This window comes from Rissa tridactyla, chromosome 2 (assembly GCF_028500815.1).
Source record: "Rissa tridactyla isolate bRisTri1 chromosome 2, bRisTri1.patW.cur.20221130, whole genome shotgun sequence".
NCBI lineage: Eukaryota > Metazoa > Chordata > Aves > Charadriiformes > Laridae > Rissa > Rissa tridactyla.
Window position 1 is genome coordinate 71340897 of NC_071467.1, and position 20545 is coordinate 71361441.

The window sequence follows — 20545 nt, forward strand, 5'->3', positions numbered from 1 at the left end:
TTTATGTGCCTTGGGAGAGCTTCTTTCCCTGCAGAATTAGACGCGGTGCCTTTGGACTGCCTACTGAAACGTTAGCAAGGGTAGCAAATGACTTCTCTTATCTGATGCATCATTATCATCATTTTCATAGTAATGCAGGGCTTTACACTATGCAGTGCTTTTCATCCAAAGATCTGGAACGTTTGCAAACAGTGATTGATGTAATTAACAGACCTCTGAAATAGTATGATTCTTTTTTCTCATTGGTGGCAGAACTGGAAAATGCATTTATTTAAGGTAGAACAAAGGAAAACCAGTTCTTAGAAAAACATTCTGCTGTCCAGTTATTTCCAACAAAACAAGATGGGGGTTTTTGACACCAAGTTAAAAGTTTCCCTTTTTTACCAATATGAAAAATCAGCATGTTGAAAGTGAGTGCTTCCACTCTCCTATTTTGTAAGGCCTTACTAATAAGTTTTGGTGAATCCAGAGCTAATAAAGCATCATTACATTAAAAAAAAAAAAAAAAAAAAATTCTACTTTAATAATTGCATCTCCCAAACCTTTGCATGGGAGGGAGGTTATGTTGTTGTATGAATAAAATGAACAGTCGTGAACAGATAAATTTATCTATTGTGAGAAGGCAGCTGAGAGCTACTTCCAGGGGCAAAATCCAGAACTCGTCCATCCAAAGTTAAGTTTTAGCATGCAGTATCACTTGTGTGCATGTTATACATTCTAGCCGGGCATTTTCCCTACCAAGTGCTAGTCTGAATTAACTGATTGTTTAGGAGCTGTAGCTTGAAGGCATCTCAGCTCAGCCTTTGTCAGATGTAGCACCTCAGGTTTCTATTTTACAAAAGGAGATACTGCACCCAGGGATATCTCTCTGTCAGTGGATACCTAAGCAGTGCATATTACTGTTGATCCAGTAAATGTACTTGAAACAACATGCAAGAATGACAGCATTTTATAGCTCCTCCTTTAAGCGAGTGTGATGACTATCATATGATTCACTGTTGGCAAGAATAAGTAGGTTTTATCTATTTCTCCCAGCAGTGAAGTGTCGTGCTTTTTACTAATCAAGAAGCTTTACATTTTTGTGTCCCTGTGAAGATAAAGACTGGTGGGAAGAGCCCCTGCTGCCATCAGAAGGCTGTGCAGATAAAGGCACAGAACTCACAGTCCAGCACTCTCTGCCCAGTTCCTGGTGTGTTCTAGGGAGGTTATATGCAGAATAAAATGCCCTTGAAGCCAGGAAAAGGTAGCAACAGCAGAGAGAGAGATTATGCGGTTCATTGTAATAACTCTGCAGGCTGTAATCTCTGCGTCTGAAAGCCTCATTTTTCAACAGTGAAATGTGAGAAGGGCCAATTCCTACATTTTATCTTTCTCTTGAAACAGCTGAAATGGCAGGATGTACAGCTTTTGTGGTTGCTTGGGGGGTGTGTGTGTGCGCTATTATCAGTATTTGCTGAGTCAATATTTGTAATTACTGAAAAAACAAGGAAATTTACTTAAGAGATACTAAATCCACTTCTGGTAATCCCAAGCTAAATTTTGGTTTTAAGAACATTCACAAAAGAAAGAGATCAGCAATTCCAAGCAGGTATTAGTACTAAAATATGTATACCATCATTATAACTGTCACCTTGAAAACTCCTTAGGCATCATCCGGTCTCGGCACTGAAGAAACTACTGTGAGACTTTAGGTGCCTAATCAGAGTACGGAAATACTAAGAAGGACCAGTATTAAAATAGTATTTGAGAACTCCTGAAGATATGATGTATCCACACATGCCTTTTCTTAAATAATTCTGAACGGTTTAAAGTGCTTTAAGAAAAAAAAAAAAATTGTGCTAAATGATTTACAACAGTAGAAAAATTAGGAAATTAAATTCTCCACAGTGAACAATCTGCCCAGATTTATTTTAGTCTCATTTTAAGATAAATCAAGATGTCAATACAGTAAATATAAATAAAAACTTCTCATGTATCAAATAAGTTCATTTACACAGATGAGTTACAAAATTCCTTCCTGTGTGAAATGTGGTGTAGCAGGGACTAATATTCATTTTACAATATTTGTTTTATTATTGCCTGATTTTTTAAAGCAACAAAATTATGGCAACTGTCATTTTTGCACTAGGATATAGGAAGTAAATCCAGGTTATTAACCACAAGGCTGAAAAACTCGTCATTTATGCCAACAGAGAAACCACAGCTTGTCAACAAATAAGGGAAAAGCAGGAACAGAAAAATAATAGTCTGCACTTTAATATTTTAAATGAAACAGTTACTAACTTACCATTTTAGCATCATGGTTGATCCAGCACAGTCACTGTGCTAGAGGATTGGGATCTTACTGTGCTGCAGTCGTTCCTCAGCATTAAGTACTACAGCACTGACCATAAGGATCTACCCTGTGTCCACCAGCGTAGACACAATTATGGTCACAGGTATCCACAAAGTGTCATTTATAGGATAGTCCTGATCAGGTCCAACTCATACCCAATATAGGTGAAATGCCAGTGAGGTGAAGGAATAGCAGAAGTAGACAAAAAGCTCTGCTTGGGAGCTCTTTTTCTTCTTAATGTTTAGGATTACAAATGGAACAGAAGGACCCAAATTCAGAGTCTGAGGCCATGTTTGGATAGACCTCTGCTTTACAGCATCTCTATAACTTGGGAGTAGGTCTCAGCCTTACTTCTCGCTAATTCCTCAAAGACTAAAAGCTGGTTCATGTTACCTCATTACTGTATCTTTATTTAATTATACAGCGTAAGAACAGGAGAAAACGTACTGCCTTCATATTTAGTCTGTCAAATATGCTCCTTTAAATTCAGCTGACACTATTTTTTTAAATTTATTGCAGTTCCTTTTACCTAGTATATTTTTCTAAACCTACTGTAAATGTAATTCCCTCAATTTAAGGATCATCAATGAAAACAATGGCAATAAATGTAATCAGGAAATGGAGGAGACGAGTTTTGTTTTAATTATTTTCACTTTTTTTTTTTTTTCAGAAATACCAAATGAATTTCATTTGTGTATTTATTTACTTTACACTTTGGAGTGACTAGTACGTTTTCGCTGTGGCCTACCAAAACAAAATACTTTTTATTGAAAGCTGTAAGAAAAGACAAGAAAATTATATTGAGTTTCCAAGGTCCTCAGTTTGAAGAACTAAGACATTCAGAAGTCTATAAATCAATTATCAATTTAACACTGTCTTCAGCATTCCTTTAGTTCTAACTTTACATATTTCTTTAATTAACTATTATCTAATCGTTTGGAAAATATTATCATGAGATTGCAAGTCTGTTTCTTGCGCATTTCTTAATGCTCCACTGTTGGAAAACAAAACCACAAAACCACACACCAGTCTCTTACTGTGACATTTCCAGATCATGCCCAGCTGTTCACAGCTACAACTGTAACGTTCAACGTGCTTAAGATTAAGACCACACATAAGAGTGCAGACACTCAGATGAGGTTTTGGGTGCCTGCGAGGGTTGTATGGTCAGTGGGTGAAGTGGTTATTCTGTTCCTCTGTTCTTTATTATTCAGTATCACAAGGACACGTATCTAAGTATTTCTAATATTTACGTAGGATGGCTTCACAGGTAATGACAGACAACCAGTGGCAGTCCTAATAAAACAAACTTTCTGAATATTTTCTGTAAAATATACTACAATATTCATAAAAACAAATGGGGAATTCACAAAGGCTAGACAGAACAAAGTTCTCGTAACAAAGTGAATAATTCATGGTAGAAGATGCAAGACTTTTCCTCACCGTTTGAACATACATGCATTCTCGTGCTGCCTAGCCTTTATTTGTGATAATGCATTAACTGCCAGAAGAGTCATTAAATAACAAGACTGTGAGGGAGTGTAAATTACATATATGATACTGTGGAACTCATGATGAAATATTACATTATTTATCCACTTACTTAAGGTATTCTTCTTGAATAGCATGGGGTTAGCTTTTGTTTACCAGTCTATTATAGGTAATTAGTTAAAAATGTTCTTAATTGCATGCAGATAGTACATACCTCCTTGTTCTTAAAGCAAGGTTGTTTTTCTGAACGTATCTGGGTTGTGAGATCCTCCATAGATCTAATTACTTTAACATGAGTTGCATCTCAAAAAATGTTTTGCTTTTTTCAGACAAACTTTGGCATATACCTGATGAACCAGCCCTTGTGCTCATCCTTTCCAGATACTTTATCGGTTGGGTCTCAAGTACTTCCAGTGCTGAAGGAGAATACAGAAATTCAGCCCCCGACATCCAGTGAAGAAAAATGTTCAGGATAGATTCTCTGGTGGAGATAAGATTTATGTGCAATTCCAGGGAAAAGTCAGTAGTCAGTTATTCAAAAAAAGAAAAAGCTTCCACTCATTTGCTTCTGGTTTAAGTCTTTTGATTTTCTGTTTGCTGTAAATGTTATCAGATGGCAGAACCCTTGATAATTACAGCTCACCTACATGTTTTTGCTTGCGATTATGTTACAGCAGCCGTAACTCTATTTTGCTCAATTGCTTCAGGATGCAACAGGTTTGATCAAGTTTTACTGGTGGATGACTCCCAACGCAAGCTCAACATCGTTGTCAGAAACCCACATCTCAATGAAGGAAAGTAAACACAACAACACACTACTTCCTTATGTTGCTTTGTTAAAACCACAACTGGGAGAGAGGATGCTGAATATATTTTAGAAACAATGTGGGTGGGAAGGGAACAGTGGGAGAATGGCGTGAGAGTAGCAGTCCATCCAGCTTTTCAAAAATGAAACTGAAGGTGGTGTGTAGACAGTCTGAAGGCACCAGAGAAGAGGGAACTGTTATTGGGAAATCTGTGACTCCCTCTTTGGGAGCAGTGTGTGGGGATGCCAAAAAGGCACAATGATCAATGAAGATTCAATATACTGTTTGCAAAACACATTCCCTGTGAAGCAATTTCATCCATTCGTTCTTGACTTCTTTTTCTCATTCCCATTTGCTACATTTCCATCTGATTTATTTTATGTGATGACTTCCCAAACACTTGTTTCTTTATGTGTTTGTGGATGTTGACACATTTTTTCTAATTAGAGATTTTTCAACTAATACAGTCATGTATTTTATACAAACTTTGTTTATCCTCAGACATCTCTAATGGCCACTTAAGGGAACTCTTGAAAGTTTGGATGTTTCTCCATCCTGAACAGGTCAAAGTATTCTCTTTTCTTACTCTTGGTGCATTTAATAATATCCTTCTTAGGAGGCTTTTGAGTTCTTTACTCTCCTAAATATGACTCGTGCTTTCTGATTTCTGAGAGCAAATGTCTGAAACCTAGGACTTAGTCTGAAATATCAATTAGTGTGAAAATTAAAAAAAATAAATAAAGCAAGCCACACAGCAAAAAAGCACATGGAAAGTCAATGTAATGCAAGACTGAACACATTGAGGCCAGGTGTTTTATGACCCCAACATGTGTCCAGCCTTCCACAGGGAGATTTCATGTTTCCAGGAAGTCCTTCTGGAAGAGGAAGTTCTCCTAGTTTCGCTGCTCTATTGCCATTTGGGAAGTGAAATTTCGACCCCGTTAAAAGCACTGTCAGAACTCTCATCCAGCATGATTTAGGTCTTCCTTGGGGCAATTTTGGCTCAAACTGTGTGAAAGTGCTTCTGGCTGAAGCAATCCTTGAGTTGTTTGAGTATATCCCTGGAGGGGAGCAAGAGGCTTCGTGAAAGATTTGGTCAAACAGTCATTCTGAAAGGGGACCAACTACCGCAGAGTGGCGTACAATGGGGAAAGAGAAGCACATCGCCCAGTGTGTGAATCAGAATTCAAAAATGGTCTTTTTTCTTTCTCTTCTTTTTTTTTTTTTAACTGGTTTCATCTTTCTTTTTCTTTTTCATTCTTTTGAAGAAGTGGTTTTACTCACTTCAGCTGGAACAGACTCTTATTAGTCTCTCAGCAGAGCTTTGTAATGGAAATGAGGAGACATTATCTGTTTCTTACAACCTGCCATAAAATACATGGAAAGAGAGAGGTGTTTCATATGTATGTAAACTGAGGATCAGTTTTGAGAGTTGCACCTTCCACTTCAGAGCCCAAGCACTGCTCCTTGATGTCTGCTTTGAAAAGCTGGGGTTTCATCTGTCTAATAGTCAATTATCTGATGTTGTAATGAGCAGGCTTTTTGGAAGCTTGAAAAGCGGTTTCCTGGTATCTAAATCTCTTAACTGCTTCACTCTTTGCCTTTCTGTTATGCAGAGCAGTGTTTTGTGGGATAGAAAGCGAGCACAGCTCTGGCAAATTTAATATGGAGAGACCTGCTGTATGCTGACCTTCAGGTGATCTCTGGTGCTTTGCTCTGTCCTCTTCACCTCACCAGTACGTCATTTGTTTAAAATGGCACAGAAGTTAGAAAAGGAAATTGAAAGCAAACCTCAGCAAGCTCTGTTTCACTTGTTATTGGATTTACTACAAAATAAGTCACTTTGGTACACAGTGGCTTGACAAATACTGTTTGTGAATAGCCTTAATGCAATGTATGATAACTAGGGATGAGAGGATTTGAACTTTAAAAATGTCATGCTTAGTCATTTTGACCTATTATTTACAGGCAATTACACTTTCTCTCTGCCGTGGCTTAGTAATATTAGATCAGGAATAATTTTGTCGTTTTTGCAGGGGGAAAAAAAGATTTTCTCTGATGTATGAACATACTCATTAGTATATTCTGTGCATTTCCCAGAAGGAACATCCTTGTGCTATAGTGATAGGAAATGTCACAGCGCTTCAGATTGATGGAAGAGACATAAGGAATCTTTCGTCTCAACAAAGGATAATATTTCCCTTCTAGCAAGTGGAGTGTTCCCGCCAGTATTGATCTGTCTTCCCATCAATGAAGACAAATTCTTCTCAGTGCCAATACTCTGTGGAAAATCTTGAAGTAGGAAGAATCACTTTTAAATGACATGCACTGTAACTTTGTAGGAAGAACATCCCTCCCATAATGTGAAAAAAATTCAGAGAGAGAAGAAACTTAGCATAAATGCAATCCCAGGTACTGCAGGAACTAAAAGGGCATAAACACTCTGAAACACTGGTAGAAAGCTTATATGTTCTATAAGGGACGACTTCTCAATCTTCAGAGTATACAGAAAAAGGACCATTTCATATGAATGTAGGCTCTTTCATCTAAGTACTCCCATTGCTGCAAAACTAAATCTTTGGACTAATTGCATATGTATGTTTACCTTATATGGACAAGAAATCCTTATTACTTAATACAGTATTTCCAGAGTGCTGTATGTAGAAAGTCTTCTATATATTTGAAAACTAAATCCATATTTCCTTACAATGAATTATTCAGACATATCCCAATTTCTGTGGGACTTAAATCCTTCTCAAATCTCAAGGCAAAAATGGTGATTATTACAAGCTCTAATAATAACCAGGAGGCTGAAATCACAGAACGGAAATCAGCATTTTTAGGAGAAGCCTCTGAACTCTGTGTTCTCTGATATGACTAAGATATTTCAGATACAGTTTATGATTTATATACTTTCAATGGCATCCTTCAAAATATGGTCAAAATTTTAGGTCACCCTTCTGTCAAAATTATACACAAATCAAAAGGAAGGACATGATGGTTGCTCATAAATTGTAGGGATTATGCTATGCATTTCTTCGTCACACTGGTTTTTAACTTTCTTGGAAATGAAACCAATAAAATATATATTGTGCTTGACGTGTCTACTGGTGGTGCTTGCATTCTTGACCTTTGAGCTCATGAGATGCTAAGTTCTGCTTGGAGGCATTGCCGGGCTCACGGGGCAAGGATGTGGCTCAGGACTGACAAGATGTCTCATTGCTGCTGGGGTTCACAGGTGAGGTGTTCCTCCAGCTATTGCGCTGACAGCCTCTGTCTGTCTAGTCAGCATGCCAATCAGTTGCATACTCAGCTCAGGCCCTGCACAAAATGCACTAATAATCACCAGTCTCCTTTAAAATATGTCCAGAGGCCGTCCTGTTGGAGCCGTCTCTGTTACCCAGAGGTTGGAGCTCTCACCAAGGGTGTTGGAGAAGAGAAGGTTCATTTCCCTCTCCTTTGCCTGGAGGGATCCAACACCGTCTTTCTCCACTGCCTAACCCATCAGTCAGTAGGCGAGATTGGGGACTCGACAGGACTGGGTGTGTGTGGGAATCACTGCGAAGGCTCATCCCTGCCTTCTCATGAGGTTTACATGGAAATGATCTGTGATTCACTGCGCCAGAGAGAGAGGGACATGGGCACGTGACTGCGAGCTACTCATGCTTTTTTGGATTCACCCAGGGTGGGAGGGGAAGAAGAGCATGACTCTGTAACCCAACAGGTAGGTCACTCCTATGGAGGTGCAAGATGTGGGTGCATCCCTGTCTGTCTGATTATACAGCTGTCATTAGGCAGCTACTTGGACAAAACATAGACACAGCCCCAGAGAAAGGAGGAGAAGGCAGAGCGCTCCTCCTCTCTGCTGGACACGTGAGACAGTGGCTTACAGAGACCTGTCTCCTTCCCCTGGCCACCACCGTTTAAGTACAAGCTGGAACTTCAGCAAGAATAGAGAACGCCCCAAGCATGTTTTGGAATAGGCCATTAGGGGAAGCACCAGTTTGAGTCCTCAAAAGCAGAAATGGAAATGAACTCACATTTCTGACTTCTTGCTAGGTGCACTGGCCACAAGGCCAGAGTGAAAAGGAAAACGTGGGAGGGAAAGAAAAGTGGCATCTCCTACAGTCAAAGTTTAAAAGACCACAGTGATACATGAGCCTTCGCCACCCAGTTTGTAATTTTTTTAGGAAAGAAAGGACGTAGGTATCCCTCAGGCCCATAAATCGGATTCAAGTAACTCAGAGTAAGTCATCGACAGAGAGGTGCCTCTTAAGCAAGGTGCCATTTAAGAAGTCTCTCTTCCCTCCCTTTCGTGTCAACTAGCTTACTTTGCCACTCACTCAGGGGGATGGCAGTTGTGGGTCCCTTCCAGTGGAAAAGAAAACAGGCAGGTGCCCTGCATAAGGAGCGAAGTGACCCACTTAGGACTGCAGACAGGGAGAGATGTTAGGCAGGTTTGACACGGGGCACCCTTGAGCATCACTGCCATGTGCAGAGGTGCATCAGAAACCTCTGTGTAATAACCCCAGAAATATGTGTCACAGAACAAGGTCGTCATTTTTCTGCTGAAGTCATCCTGGAAGGGTGATATGCAAGAATTGTACTGTTGGGGAGCGGACGATGGCGAAGGCAGGATGGGAAAGGGAACAAACAAAAAAAATGCGTGTTGTAGCATTTGCCACTGAAAATTGCTGAGGGGCTTCTCAAATACCCACCGAGTAAGACGAAATGTGAGAAATCAGGGAACTTGATTTAGTACAGCAGTTTCATGGCAAATTTGAAATGACATTGATCTCAGATGAAGAGCGTCTGGCCTTGCATGGTTCATGCATCGCCTATAATTAGGTGCATTTCAGTGTTAAACCCAGTTTCTTCTGTGAGCTGATCTATTCCAAAACTTGTCAACACACTGCATATCTGGGTGTCAACATCAGCTTCTCCTAGATAATCAGTATATTCCATCTTTTTTGCTGTTTTTCAGAGGTAAGTGTCCCATCTGGGTTGAAGTATTCTGTCCGGGATTGTTAATGGTTCCTCAGTCCAGAAGTGAAATCAGCTTTTGGTTTCTGAAAGGGCTGTGTTTTCCATGAGGCTGTGTTTGAAAAGCCAGCCATGATCTAATGTCAAGTCTGTTGTTTTCTGGTACTTATAATAGATGAATCAGATAAAGCTGTTGAAAAGTCGGTGAGTTATTATTTCCCGAAGCAAAACAAAACTGGAAGACTACAGAAGGCCCTGCGCTGCTGAAACCATCTATTCACTTCTACAAATGGAGAAGAGCCTCTGAGGTATCCGTCGTTCATGGATATAATTCCCAGTGAGTCATGTATTAGCTATTTGTAATTTCACTGGTTTAGCCAAATGCTTTGGACTGTTGCTAATCCTCAGAACCTTTGTATTTACTGTCATAATCAAAAAGTTTCTTCCAGCAAACCTTTCAATACTGAAATGAAATTGAATTTGTCTTATGCCAAATGTTTGTCTTTATTCTGTTTTAAGGAACAAGAATGCAAGATTTCTGTGTTTGACTTGCTATCCAAAGGTGGATGTAATGATTTAATACGCCTGAAAAGAGAAGGTTCTTGTCTTTATCTATCAGTCAGTGCTTGCAAAAAGCTACAGTGTTCCTCAGTAATGTCTAGTCAATTAGAAAAAAAAGACCTAAGCTACAGGAACTGGGCACAGCTTGCAAACATTCAGTGTCTGGGAGAGTTTGCGTCTACTTATATATATTATATAATATATATTAATATAATATAATATATTATATAATATATAATATAATATATTATATAATATATAATATAATATAATATATAATATATATATTATATATTATATATATATTAAGCACAAGAAGTCTAAATGGTCTAAACCATTTTATTTTTGGTCTTGGAAAATACTCAGCCGCTGTCCCCGCAGACAGAATGAGCCCTCAGACACGTGAAAGTGCAGGATAAATTTTTGTAATGCAGCTTTGTACCCTCTCCCTTTCATCGTCTTTCCTCGCACTAAGGAGCAGCTTACAACAGATAGGCCGGCTGAACTCTCAGCAGCTCCCAGGAGCGCAGAGCCGGGCCCAGGGCCCCGTGTCCCTCTCCAGGCACCGTGTGACCTGGCTCAAAATTTGGGCCCCGCTCAAAATTTGTCTGCTGGCTTCTATCTTGCAGCCAGAGACTCTCAAAACAATTAAAAGCCAATAGACGTTGCTAATTTAGGTTGGTAAACTCGGAGGATTTTTCGTTCGCTAGTTGTGCATGGCTTTATCGGAAGGCAGTACTTTGTCAAGTTCTCATGCTACATTATGTTCTCGTGTCATGGAGTCATTTGGTATTCATTCAGTCTCACATGCCTTTCCCACTTGGCATGGCCCGGTAATTTGGAGCTCTTTATGTGCAAAGTGGAGAATATGTTGAGGAAGAGAGAATCTGACATTTCGTGGAGTGGGTAACCTGAAACAATTGGTTAAATTAGTCAAGGAAGATTGAGGGCTGTGTGTATCAAGGGCATGCATGAAACATTATGATAAACGCAAGTGGATTCCTACCAGACCTTTTTTCTAAGTGCAAAAACAATGCAAGCCAGCAGTCATGTATTTAAGAAGCTAAGTAATCATATATTTAAGAAGTTACGTATGAGGTACCAAGGGCTACCAAGATGATTAGATGATTAGGGGATTGGAACACCTCTCTTATGAAGAAAGGCTGATGGATTTGGGTCTCTTCAGTCTGGAAAAGAGACGACTGAGGGGGGATCTTATCAACACTTATAAATACTTACAGGGTGGGTGTCAGGAGGATGGGGCCAGGCTCTTTTCAGTGGTGCCCAGTGACAGGACAAGAGGAAATGGGCACAAACTTGAGCATAGGAAGTTCCACCTAAACATGAGGAGGAACTTCTTTGCTTTGAGGGTGGCAGAGCACTGGCACAGGCTGCCCAGAGAGGTGGTGGAGTCTCCATCTCTGGAGACATTCAAAACCCACCTGGACGCGTTCCTGTGCCACCTGCTCTAGGAGACCGTGCTCTGGCAGGGGGGGTTGGACTAGATGATCCCCAGAGGTCCCTTCCAACCCCTACCATGCTGTGATTCTGTGATTCTGTGATCTAAATGAGACGGCCAGGTATTGCAACTAACATATTCATCTGCACTTATATTAAATAAATATTGTGCTTCAAATAAGAACATTTGGATTGGGAGGGTCATTCTACCCCCTGTTCTATTTCTTCTAATTTCATCTATCTATCAGCCCCAAAATACCGATGGGCGGAGTATTTTTAGATATTATAATTCCCATTTTGTACGAGGAATTTAGCTCTGAAGAAGTCTGAAGAAGTCTAAAGACACAGCTTTCTGAGTGTAAAGACTAGGAGTTAGCCGTACAGTGATATTACGTGATCGGTCATTTGGAAAAGTGGCCGTGACATTTGTCAAAGTGAAATAAATCCAGAGTGATTCAGCTGTTAGAGGGGAGGCACAGAGTCAGGCATCATGTTATGTGTGGAGGGGAATGCTTGCTGGAAGACAATTCCCTTCACATATGCACACATATCTCTCAGAAACTGCCCATATTAGGAAATTTTCTGAAGTCTGTGTTGTTACTTTTCTGAAGTCCCTGGTGATAAGGTTTTGCCACAAGGAACAGGCAGAGACTGAGAGGCAAAGTAGTATCAGATAGCAAATGCCAGAACACAGCGAAATAATGCAGTATTTTTTTTTAATGTTATAGTGGAGCACTTTTGCTGTCTATAACATCCTCTGTAGGCAAAAAAAATCAAAATTCAGCTTAGAAGGAATATGAAAATAAAAATATAAGTAAATAATGAAACTAAATAAAATATCTAAGCCTTCTAGAATGCATTAGTATAAATAAAAGCAATTTCTAGGTTTGTGAAGCTCCGTACCATAGTTCATACTACCAGTTCTTGTTACTGCAGCCCACTAGCTGCCGGATCCTGGATAGAAGTCACTGAAATCATGATGTTGCCATCTTATACTTGAAAAAGAGACTCATGCTGGATGTGGACGTGGTGATAAAGCTACTAATTAAAGCAGTTACACAACAAAGTAAACCTTAAAATCATGGACCTTAAAATCATATCTGGATGCAGAATTGGGAGGGGGAGGCCCCACAAAGGGACACGCTTTTTCTCAGAAAGAGGAAACTTCTGACCTTAATCTTGCAATGAAAAGCTGAAAAGCTTTCCAGCTGTAGCAAGACTTACTGGTTCAGAAACATCATGGTTTTTGACCTCTTGATGCTGGCATTATTTTGATATACACTCAGCCTTTCTTAACCTGGATTTTCTGTGGCAGTAATAACTGCAGCTGTCAGAAAGAGGATGTGTGATCATGAATGGCAGAGGAGATTAAACCTCTTAAGAGGCTGTCAGTAGAACAAGAGACTGTGACTCCCTGGTGCCCTTAGGGCAATAGGAGGCACGAGCCCAGGAATCCAGCTGGAAATACGGCTACAAATTCATGAATGGACTTGGGAATTGGGATATGCTGCCTTAAAAGTGAGCTCCCCCCTCCGACTTTCAGTTATTTCTCATTTCTATCTAAAAATAAAGCTGCATGAACACCAGTGTCATCAGACGACAATGACGTGGACTTCACTGTGATTCCTTTTTTATTATAAATGAGTTGTTTTCTCAGCTAATCAGACTAAAAGCATGTTGCAATGCAATAGCAACTTAATAAGATTAAAAAATTTAGTATGATAGGCTTTATATGAGTTCATTCATGTGAAATTTTGTTTTCAGTGCTATTAACATTCATTAATTTCTAATTAGCCTCTTGGTTATCGAGTTGTCAATGCCAGGGTAACTGTGAAGGGACTTCTTAAGGTCCCCTCGTTCAACACCCTGCTCCAAGCTTCAGGGCTAGATCACGTTTCTCAGGGCTGTATTCAGTCAAGTTCTGAGTATTTCCAACAGCTTTTCTGGGCAACGTCTTCCTGTACTTTTCCACCCTCCCAGTGAAGAAATCTTGCTTTAGATCCTCTCAGAAATTCAGCTTCTGACTGTTGCCTCTCAGCCTTTCACTGAGCGCCTTTGAGAAGACTCTGGTCTTCTCTCTGCCCCCCACCCATAGGTAATTGTACAACCTGCCCCAAGCTCTCTCTTCTCCAGGCTGAAGAAACCCGCTCTCCCTCAGTCTCTCCTCGTACATCTTGTGCTGCAGTCCTCAAACCTTCCTCTCCAGTGAGAAGTATGACCAGTGACTTCAAATATCCTTTACTGGATGCTGAAAGATTTAAACCAGAGAACCCAACCAATCGTCCCCTGAGCTACAGGGCTGGACGTTCTCCATCCGCTCTTGTGGTGAACGGGTGAGAAGGATCACACAGTTCGTGCAGGTACCAATTCTCTGGCAAGATGGGTCAAAACGTTACGTTATTATAAGAGTGGATCCATCAGTTTAGAGACTTGGCTGTGATACATCCACTTTTGCTCCTCAGAGACTGGCTCTGAATTTAGTTTTAAATTAAAACTTCCACTGAGTTCAGAGTATAAGTCTATTACCATTGACTTGCTGGCTGACTCCCTTTTTGACTCAATCAAAGAAAAGTTTGTTTTTCTAGTTTTGGGGATGGGGGGATGTGCTTAATACATTCTTTGCAAAGCTGGAATGTGGTTGAAGTCTTGGTTCTGAGTGGAGTCAGCAGCAGAATTAAACTCCTCCGCTGGGTAAACTCCTGTCTCCTCTAGAAGGTTGGAGGTAATCATATTTGCTTCCCTCAGTAGGGTCTAAATGGATCTTCACAATATTCAGAAAGCTACTGTGTGACTGAAGCATTTCCATTTCTGTATGCCCAGTTTTGGATACTTAACAAATCTGATTTTCTAGCAGTATGAGCTGAACGCTCAATGAAAATTGGGTTGATGGAACAGTCCAACAATCAAATATCCGTGCAGCCAAAGTGCTTCTGAAAGTTTAGATGAAGATGTACCACTTCCTAATTTACTAAATTAACTGCATCCGAAAGCAGTTAATCAGCTTTTTCACTGCCAGAAGGCAAAGGGAAGGTGACAGCTGTTGACAACTGTATCTTTATGTTTCTCTCTTTAGCATATACAATGCAAAAAGCGTGAATCAGGCAGAACAGGTCAATGAGATTTTCAGGCAATCATGGGAAGGAAATAAGGGCTGAACTGTTGAGCAGCCTCGTTTTTCTCTCTCTGGCACCTGCCGTGCTTATTTGTCCCAGTGCAACCCTTGTATAAAAACCATAATCACACGGGAGCAGAGAATCCTGCCTCAGTATCATTCTGAAATCGCTGTGCTCAAGAGGTGAATAACCTACATGAATTCCAAGGTGGTGGAGAACCAGAATCAGTAGGATGTTTTTATTGGGAAGAAGTTGTAGAGCCAAAAATCTTTGTCTGCTGAGATTGCAAAGCTCAAAATAATTTCCAACATTTTTGTTTCTTTTTTTCTGTTGTGAAGTATTACAAGGGATAAGCTAATATTGCTAGCGTAGCAGCTGAGTTTTGTGAATCTGAAAATACAGTAGGGTATCCATGCAGCCAAGACTTTTATAACCAGACAGAGGTTGTTAGTAAGTCAGTCAACGTTTCTTGCTTTTATGGGCTCTTCTTCCCTTTGATGCGATATCCTCATATGCATATTATCTAGCTGAACTACAGAGAAGCTGCACAAAGCTGGGCTTTTCCAGCAGATGACTTGGAAGATTCCCAAGAATTCAATATTTGCAGTGAAATGCGATCGATCTCAAGGATGAACGTGAGCCTCATATATTAGAGAAGGATAGCAAAATGGAGGGAGGAGAGTCCTTGAGAGGTTACCACATCGGGCCCTTTTAGCCCTAGGCCAGCACCAAATATATCTGCATGACTCCTGACAGGTGACGGAGGGGTCAAAAAGGATCCCTAATTCTAGCATTGCTCAGCCCCAGCCTGTTGCAGCATGGGGGACGGATGGACGGGGCACCCAGTCGGAGCTGCACCAGATCCCTGGGGCCGGGCAGGGACCGTGGGGGTCCCTGGGAGGCTGCTTGGGGCAGATGAGGGGCATCAGTGCCCTCAAGGCCTGAACCTAGGGAGAACTGCTCTTTAAAACACTCAACTCTTCCCTGTGTGATAGTCAGGATCATTTTCCATCTGTGCCAGGCAGCACCAATGATGAGTTTGATTAAGGACCAGAGCGGTCGGTCTGCTTCTGCACAAGTCTGGATGCCACGGTCAGTCAGTTCCACTGCTTTTCTCCCTGGGTTTTTCTGTCTGCCAAGTAAACGATGTGGGACAAGGGCCAAGGTGGTTGCTCCTTTCTTGCTCTTTCAGTAAACAGCTGAACTTGGAAAGTTTTGTCGGCCGTGGGCTGACACAGGCTGACACAGCCGTGCACGCGGGCTATTGCGGACGTTGTGTTCAGAGGCTTATACACGTGTAGGTTAATGTGCAAAGGGCAGCTCTTGATGAAAAGGTTCTGCCGGTCTGGTGAACTAGATCTTATAATCACCACCAAGCCGCCAGAGATCTGAGAGATTTCTACTACCATGTTCCTTGTACTCAGATGAAGGCTGCGTATTGCTCATCCTTTATCAGCAGAGCTTTAGCTGTTCTTAAAATTTCCAAAGTGGAATATAAAAAGGAAAATTCCTGTCAAACAGATGCTTACCACCACTGATTGATGCTCTTGCAAGAGATAATGTCACCTTAAGGGGATCAATTAGCAATGTTTCTCTTTCTTTCATCATAAATCTCAGTAAAGCAGGAAATAGTATGAAAGTTGAAAGAAGGATAAATGAGTCTCGTTAAGAGGAGTGAGGTATGATTAAACAATAGGGTACAGCAGGGTGGGTAATGTATCTGGCCAGCACTGAACTGGGGACGACTCATCTAATTGTCACCACCTTCCCAGCCCAAAGGAGTGGTAATTCAGAAGTTAAACATAGGTCCTGAGGTACACCATCGCAATGCTAAAAATTACGGTGTGGAGGATTAACCACACTGATCCCTAAAAGTGAACTCAGAAGAATCCCTGAACTGATGAGCTCGTAATTAGCCTGAGGGATGACAGCTCACAATCGGTCGCCTTTGTGCCTCCTGTAAGCCGGCAACATCTCGTTGACTTCCACCGAGACGTGACTCTTCTGGTATCCGTGTGCCCGTGAAAAGGCAAAAGCACAGCGAACATTTTTCTATTTTTAATTTCTGTAAATGGCAAAACTCCTTTTGATTTCAAAAGAAGAAGGACAGAGCTATTTGCTTAATTATACTAAGTCCTTCCTACCAAATATAATGGAAATTAATGCGAAGCTCTGTTTACTGGTTTACCCTGCTGTGCCTGAAGCTGGAAGGAGATATTACTTTCCATCCAGTGAAAAGAGAGTGGTACTGCCTCTTCTCATAATCTCTTTGAAGCATCTGCGCTCGAGGCGGAAGGCAAGGTCTGAAATTGAGGCATTTTAACAAACAGTGTCGATGACCTTGTGCCTAGCGCTGCGCCTAGACAAATAATTGCACCACCGTGGTGCATGCTGCTGCTTACCTAACGCGCTCTTATGCAAGAGAAAGTAGCTGGGAGTCGCTTTGCATGTTTGACGAGGGTGAGCAGCACAGCAGCCTCGACTGGATTGCACCCGGCCAGGGCAGCTTGCTCTCGCCTGAAGAGCAGGAGACCTGATTTTTCCTTGAACCTGATTTTTCCTTGGCCTTGCCACCTGGACACATTCAAGCCTGCCCACCACGGTCACCTTCCTTACACTCCATCCCGCACGCACTGCTGCAGGGCTGGAAATCCCATCAAGCAAGCCTGGTAATCCCGATTACCAAGCGAGCCACACGTGGATGCTCTGTGACTCCCACCACAGAGGCATGTCCTACCCAGGGACCGCAACGTGCCTGTGAGATTTTACCAGACCACAGCTGTGCCACCTTACCTTTGCTTTATCAATTATGTTTTTCAGGCAGCTCCGGTACCTTGCAGTCTGGATCCCTTTCTGTTCCTATGCTCCTGGTTGAAGCAATTGCCCCATAACCTACTGCTTCATCTGCAGCTCTCTTTTGCTAGCCTTTGCCCTTTCCAGCCAGGTACAGAGTCTTCTCAGAGTGTCCAGGGCTGACACCTGCAGCTCAGTCAGCTTGCAACTCCCCTTGGAGGTGAGTAGGATGCTAGGGTTGGTGAGAGGTGGCAGCAAGCCCCATGGGTGGTGTGGTGGGCTGTGCAGTAGGGCACTTCACAGCCCCGTTCTCCACCGAGTAACCTGTTCCAGAGGGTAGGTTAGTCAGAGCTGAGGTCCTAATAGTTAAAGATCTTGGCTGAGATCTATAAACTCCATGTAGTCTAGGACCCATCCTGTTACAGATCCAGCTCTGGGGGCTGCTTACATCTTTTTTTTCCTCTTCTGTTTGAGATTAAAAACACACACAGGTGATGGGACCTAATTATTTCCATTTATCCACAGGTGAATGAGGCAGGGTGTCTTTGTCCTTTGAGTTTCTCCCTGGTCTAAAGACTCTGTCTTTCTATGAAGAGCAGAGGAGGATGTTCTAGAAAAGGGAGAGGCTGATATTTTAGTCCCTTGAAGCAGAATGGAGGGAATTGAGCCCTAAGCTTTCATATTGCATGTCAGTATTGGGAGTGGGAAGCTCTGCAAAAGAGAAGCTGCTCATATCTCATGTCCTGGTAACATCTGCAGGGCTCCATTGGACCACAGGATAACTCAAGTTTGCTGGGACTTCGGAGGGGGGTATCTTGTCCATCCTCCAGACTCCACCTCACCAAAATGTCAGGGCAGAGATTCACCCATCCACTGTCACTTCTCATTATTGCACAGAAGGGGTAGGAAGGGGACACCACCTTAGAGTATTTTTGGGGCCAAGGTGGACCAGGGGTCCTTCTCCAGCATTCAAAAAGAGAGAGAAGTTCTATTGCAAAAAGAGCAAATTGCAGGCAGGTCTCCCTATCATCTTGTTCAAATCTCTTCAGGAGTTGGCTACTATCAATACCAAAATGCGTCGCTTGGTTTTGTTGGCCTGCTCATGCTCACATGAGTAGATGCAAGAACAGATTCAGTGGAAAGAAAAGTGGATTTCTGTACAGTTCCTCTAGATGGCAAGCTTTATCTGTTCTATTTATCTTATCTATTCAAAAGCAAGTATGTTTATGCTCAACACACTGGAAAAAACATCCTGTACTACTAGGCCCATTCAGTAATTTCTGGAATATCAGTTCCTAGAGTCCTAAACAAGTTGCTGTAGGGAAACAAAATTGTCGATGATGCATCAAGTCCTTGAAAAATGTGTTTACTAGTGGAGTATGATTTGGAAAGTACAATAATGAAATTTTGTTTCAAAAATGACATATTTTGCAAACCTCCTTACTGCACCTAACAATGAAGATGATGTCCTCTTGTTGTCCTCTTTACTCCCAGAGGCATTTTGATGTGCTGAATGTGAGGGAAGTCTCTCACTCTGCCCCAACTTTTCTAGGTATTAACGCTGATCATTATTTTCACTTTTCCTAAGCCAGTGAGGAACGAGTGTAAGGAATCTGAAATCGAATGAGGAAATCAATAAAATTGCCCTGAGAGCTGATCCTGATCTAACTCCTGTGTAATTAGTAATGACTCCGGTGGACTTCCTGGCAGAAAATTGTCGTAAGATATCTGGTCTTGCATGCATCCAATATTTAAATCTTAGAGAAGAATGATAATGAAGATCAGCTATTTTGCATCCTAGGTTGTCTTTTGAATGGCTATAAAATAAGTGTGATGGTAGTGTTGTAACACAGAATTGTATTACAGATTTCATGGTATTAAATGCTTTACTGGGAAGGAAGATGGCAAAGAATCAAGCCCATCTCTCTCTCTGGTAATCAGAATACATTCCCAGCCCTTATACTTCATACAACAGAAGTGGACCTTCCAAAAACACTCTTGATATTTATGAAAACCCCATTCAAGCTATATAGCACTGCTGTAATGGGGCCTTCTATGACAGTAGTTGTCATTCTGCATTTTCTGTGGACAAAGGAAACAACGTCTGCAAAAGCTGACGCTGGTGTCCAGCACTCTGCTGTTTGCACTGATTCTGCGTGCTCCTTGCTGAGACCTTGTCTGTGCTCCTTTGCCTGCATGAAACGGTTTGTGAACTCCTCCAGGGAGAGATCACTTCATTCATTTCCCAGGTGATACCGTATATGGCATTTTGCTCAGGTGTGATAAATGGAGTATTTCATGACTTTTCTTGGGAGATTTTGCTATGACCCTAGTGGTCTATTTGAATTTTAATGATCACTTTAAGTTTGTCCTGTCTTGGTTTCAATACATTGCTTATTATTATATCCCTCAACCTCCATTTTCATTCCTTCCACTCTTTAAGTCGTGCGCCCTGTCATGCCTCTGACTAGACTGCAAGGGTCTCCGACTATGGATTTTTATTTGTTCTATAAAATTTCTGAGCAATCTTTACGTGCTGTACAAATACATAACAACCCTAGTCATACTGCTTGCTCTGTCTTAAGTAATTTGTCTCCCTTTTGCACCTTCAAATAGTCTTGTCCCAGAAATTGCCTATAGCTTACCCAAACTCTCTGCATTTTCCTCAAATGGGTCTTCCCGGCCCGGAGGTAATTGCTGGTGCCACTTGACCTCCCTCTGACTCAGGATTTGTACTCTAGCAGAGGGATGCCCAGATCTCTGCGCAGTTCTGCTGATCACACCTCAGCCGAGTCACCTCCAGAGAGTTTCTCATCTCATCTCTCTGATGAGACACCTCTTCGGTCGTCTTCCTTCTGCTGCCACGCTGCATCGCGCACTCATGTCCTTGACAGTGACTCTTCTCATTCGTGCCTTGATCTCCCCGCCTTTCGCTGCCCTGGTGGCTGTGCCTGCCCTAGATAATGAAGTGGTTTGTGCCCGGTTCTTGCATAACTATTCCTGAG

At 41.6% G+C, this 20545-nt stretch overlaps 2 protein-coding genes across 2 annotated transcripts in view; both read left to right on the plus strand.

Annotated features, from left to right (window-relative positions):
- MOCOS (molybdenum cofactor sulfurase) overlaps nucleotides 1–7731 on the plus strand; it is a 224795-nt gene extending 217064 nt beyond the window's left edge. Inside the window, exon 15 of the mRNA XM_054192941.1 lies at nucleotides 4156–7731. Coding sequence (XP_054048916.1) covers nucleotides 4156–4302 — 147 coding nt within the window. The 3' untranslated portion in view covers nucleotides 4303–7731. The remainder of the gene's footprint in view (nucleotides 1–4155) is intronic.
- Nucleotides 7732–7855: 124 nt separating this feature from the next.
- The window catches only part of PTPN3 (protein tyrosine phosphatase non-receptor type 3), a 202833-nt gene continuing 190143 nt past the window's right edge, over nucleotides 7856–20545 (plus strand). Inside the window, exon 1 of the mRNA XM_054192934.1 lies at nucleotides 7856–9952. Within this exon, the coding sequence (XP_054048909.1) occupies nucleotides 9937–9952 (16 nt within the window). The 5' untranslated portion in view covers nucleotides 7856–9936. The remainder of the gene's footprint in view (nucleotides 9953–20545) is intronic.